At 33.0% G+C, this 4,592-nt stretch overlaps 1 protein-coding gene across 1 annotated transcript; it reads left to right on the top strand.

The window, feature by feature from the left end:
* Positions 1-1,109: 1,109 nt before the first annotated feature.
* On the top strand, positions 1,110-2,048 carry LOC308245264 (olfactory receptor 6C75-like; the record flags this gene model as incomplete). Its single annotated transcript, XM_080662223.1, has 1 exon — positions 1,110-2,048. The coding sequence occupies one exon, from the start codon at positions 1,110-1,112 to the stop codon at positions 2,046-2,048; it is 939 nt and encodes a 312-aa protein (XP_080518349.1).
* Positions 2,049-4,592: the final 2,544 nt, after the last annotated feature.

Raw genomic sequence — 4,592 nt, 5'->3', positions numbered from 1 at the left:
TACAATTTTTACTTACTAATTTACATATTTTTAATCTTCTTTTTACTTTTCCCCTCAAATTCACTATCCTAGCTCTCAAAAACCTTTCTTACCTCTCTAGGCTCCCATAAAGCTTTATCTTTGTTCTTATCTTTCTCTTTACTCTTTTCATCTCGTATGATTTAATGAATGCATATTTATATGCTTATCTCTGCATCTTTTTAAATTAAACTTTTAAAAATTGTTTTAAGAGAAAGTAACTTTGATTTGTTGTTCCTCTTATTTATTCATTCCTTGGTTGATTCTTCTATGTGCCCTGACTGGGAACTGAACCCCCAACCTTGGTGTATTAGGATAACACTTTAACCAACTGACCTACACAACATGGGCTATTTCTCTCAGCTTTTATATTACTTATTCTCACAAATTAGCAGTTTTTTTCTTACACAGACTGACATTACCAGACTGTTCTTGCTGATTTTGTTTTGGGGTACAATTTGGTAAGTGCTGGTTTGCAACAGAGATTGAGGGGATGGACATACTATTGAGAACCGAATTATTTTCCCCAACACCTCCTAATCACTTACCTGGAATTAGATATCATTAACCATGAAAATAAATGGGACAAGAATCAGGCATTTGAATTTGCTTAGTTGAGTAAATTGTAAATGTATACAAGCCTTGTTTATTGATGTTGCCTAGGTTTGTGGTACATGTGTGTGGGTGGCAAATTATGAGCTTGTAGTGACATCATTTTGGTTCTAGGATGAAAATTTCTTTATTCAGACAGGAAATGGCATGCCATCCTGACCCTTGAATATTAACAAGAGGAAAAAAAACAAATTTTCCTATGCTTTGAAAATCTCTCTAATCCCTCTAATTTACCCACACAAAAACAATCAACAATTACTATTGCTATATAGGTTATTCTCTAGTACAATTTCAAACTACAGTTTTAACTACTTTTTTTCCCTGCCAACACCCATTTTTAAAACATAAAAGAGCAATGTATTTTTCTATCTGAAACATCATTTTGCTAACTTTACTTTCGACACTAGTTGTCATGGTTATTTTTCCATTGGGACCATCATTTTCTTCTTTGTCCCTATTCAGATATAGCAAGTATAGTAATGGGAAATAATACGGCAGTGACAGTGTTTATCCTAGCAGGTTTGACTGATGACCCACAATGGAAAGTTGTGTTATTCATCTTCCTGCTTCTCACTTACATGCTAAGCATCACTGGCAATCTGATCATCATCACACTCACCCTGGTGGATATTCACCTCAAGACCCCCATGTATTTTTTCCTTCGGAATTTTTCCTTCTTAGAAATTTCCTATACTAGTACATGCATTCCTAAATTTTTGCTTACTACTGCAACAGGGGACAAAACCATTTCCTATAATTGTTGTGTCACTCAGTTGTTTTTTGTCTTCCTTTTTGGAGCATCTGAATTTTACTTGCTGGCAGCTATGTCCTATGACCGCTATGTTGCCATCTGTAAGCCCCTGCATTACACAGTCATCATGAGCAATAAAATCTGCACACAGCTTGTCCTCAGTTGTTGGCTTGCTGGATTTTTGGTCATCTTTCCACCACTCATCTTAGGCCTGGACCTTGACTTCTGTGCCTCCAATATTATTGAGCATTTCTACTGTGATTCTATTCCTCTTATGCAGATCTCCTGCACAGACACACGGATTATTGAGATGATGGGACTCATCTCTGCTTTGGTGACACTTGTGATCACATTGATAATGGTGATAATATCATATGCCTTTATTGCCTTGACCATTTTAAAATTCCCTTCAACTAGTCAGAGGAAAAAAGCTTTTTCGACATGTTCTTCTCACATGATTGTGATATCCCTTTCTTATGGCAGCTGTATTTTCATGTATATTAATTCATCAATCAAACAAAAGATAACTTCTTCCAAGGGAATTTCCGTGCTCTATATTTCAGTTGCACCACTTTTGAACCCTTTCATCTACACTTTACGGAACCAACAAGTGAAAAAAGCCTTCATGAGTATGATCCACAGGGTTATTTTTTTCTCAAAGAAATGAATGTCCTATTGCACTCTCTATACAAAAGAAATGAACAAAGGAACCCCTAATAATAACAATATATCTAATAGTATCTTTCATACGTAGTTTCTCCTTTTTTCCCTTTCTTTTCTAGGATGTTTACCTTTATCTCTTTGAAGCTTTATTTTCATAGAAATCATTGTTCTACATTAATTTTCTTTACTTTCTTCAATAGAGATATTTTTTCTGACCTCATTTTCTTTTCCTATGGATATGTAAAAGAAATTGAACTACATTTTTAATCTGTCTTTTTCTATTTTTCAATTCTAATTAGTTAAGACAATGAAATAATATTTAATTTGAATTATGTTTAATGTAGCATGCAATGCAAAGTTTGTTACTGTACTTTATTTATGATCATTGGTAACTTATTTAAAACTAATATTCATTTACATTTTCTGTAATACTACTGATTTATTGGTGCACTTTCAATTTGAAATAATTAAAAGGAAACTAACAGATTTGTAAGAGTGTTGATGCTCATCTTTGAAAATATTTATTTATTAAAAATATGAATGTTGTTTTAAAGTACATTTTATAAAATTAGTTATTTATAAGAAATATGTGAAAAATAGCAAAGAAATGAAATAAAAGATAGGTAGGAAGAAAACTGCATATAGTATATAGTTGACTAGACAATTATATAAGTTTATGTAGCATTTGTAGAATGAACAGGATCTTAAATATATTTGGATCATAGATATGATTTCAGGGAAAATGGTTACTTAAAACAATTTATTATATTTTTCTTTATAATGTTGTTTGTATATCCATTTTGATAAAGTTGATTTCATAATCCTAAAACATTATCAAACTTTCAGAAATTTTAAGAGCAAGGAAATGAGAAAAAATATGTATGTATAACTTTGAGCCAATCTAATAAAAATAAAACCTGAGTTTCTCTTACTATTCTGATTAATTTTGATTCTGTTATATCTCCATCAGGATGAGTTTGCTTATCACATCTCAGGTAAACCACTAATTCATGACTGAGCTGTTCTGAAATGCTTTACTTAATAGATATTTAAATGTCTGCCATCTATCAGTTATTTACCATAGAGGATGTTTTGTGACTTTTAATAAGGATCACCAATATTTTTTTAAGGTGAAATCATCTTGGCATGTGATTAGAGTCTGTAAAACATGCAGTTAATTTTCCCATAAATGTAAGTTCTAGGCATAAATGTGGTTTATTTCTGAATATCTCCAATGTAAGTTCCTGTGTTTTAGAATATATTTATCATCTGTAGTGCTCGCTTTTTCCCAACATGGCATAATCACTATAATCAGATTGTCTAAAAAAGCTCTAATTTTAAGTTAGTCAGTCATAATTTGAAATATTTAATTATGCATGTTTTCTTTTCTTATTTAATTTACTAGAATTTTTTATTATTCATGATATTATTTACTAAACATTGAAGTAGGGTTTCCATTGTGATCAAAATACTTGAAATATTCCATTCCTAATAAATATATTTTCTTGTTTGTTTTGTAATGAATTTGAAAAGTATCATCCTTGCCTACATTTAGCTGTTATTCCCTTCATCATCTTTTACTTCACATTCTCTTCACAGCCATCTTTTACTGGTTTATAAGCCACCAATTCAGTAACCTCTTTTAAACACTGCCTTTCCAGATTAGTCATCTTTTTACTGTCATAGTAATGAATATCAGCATTACTTAGAACAATTAATCACTGCCTTTATAGTTAGTATAATTTATTTGTTTGGATTAAATGAAATATTATTGTGTGGTTTTCTGTGATTATATGGAAGATGCTTTTTGTTTTGTTTTGTTAATCCTCACCCAAGGTTATTTTTCCATTGATTTCTTTGAAAGAGTGGAAGGGAGGCGTGTGGGGGGGAAGACAGAGAGAGAGAAACATCAATGTGAGAGAGACACATTGATTGGTTGCCTCTCCCTGAATGCACCCCGACCAGGGCTGGGGATCAACTTGCAACCCAGGTATATGACATTGGCCAGAATCAGACCCAGAACACTTCAGTCCAGGGGCCAATGCTCTGTCCACTGAGCCAAAATGGCTAGGGCTGGAGGTTTCTCTCTCTCTCTCTCTCTCCCCCCCTATCTCTATCCTTATTCCTATCCATACCCCTTCCTCTACCTCTACCTCTACCTCTACCTCTACCTCTACCTCTACCTCTACCTCTACCTCTACCTCTACCTCTATCTCTATCTCTTTATTTTTTGCTGACTGCCACATGCTTGATTCCTAAATATTAGAATCCTCTTTATTATCTTTGCAGTTTCCCTAATGATGGATCACCTCTAATTCCAATAGTGTGTGTGTGTGTGTGTGTGTGTGTGTGTGTAAAATGGCTGAAAATCTTCTGAAAGTATTGAGAAATGGCAAAATGTAAGTTAAAGAAACTCAGAGAACACAAGAAGAGGAAAACACCCTTTAGGCACAGCCATTTAAAGCTGAAAAAATAACAAGGCAAAAAGAAAATCTTGAAGGCATTCAAGGGGAAAAACATATTTACTACATATAAACATGAATAACAA

Source organism: Plecotus auritus (genome assembly GCF_963455305.1).
Source record: "Plecotus auritus genome assembly, chromosome: 3".
In the NCBI taxonomy this organism is placed as follows: domain Eukaryota; kingdom Metazoa; phylum Chordata; class Mammalia; order Chiroptera; family Vespertilionidae; genus Plecotus; species Plecotus auritus.
This window is presented reverse-complemented; position numbering and strand designations above follow the sequence as displayed.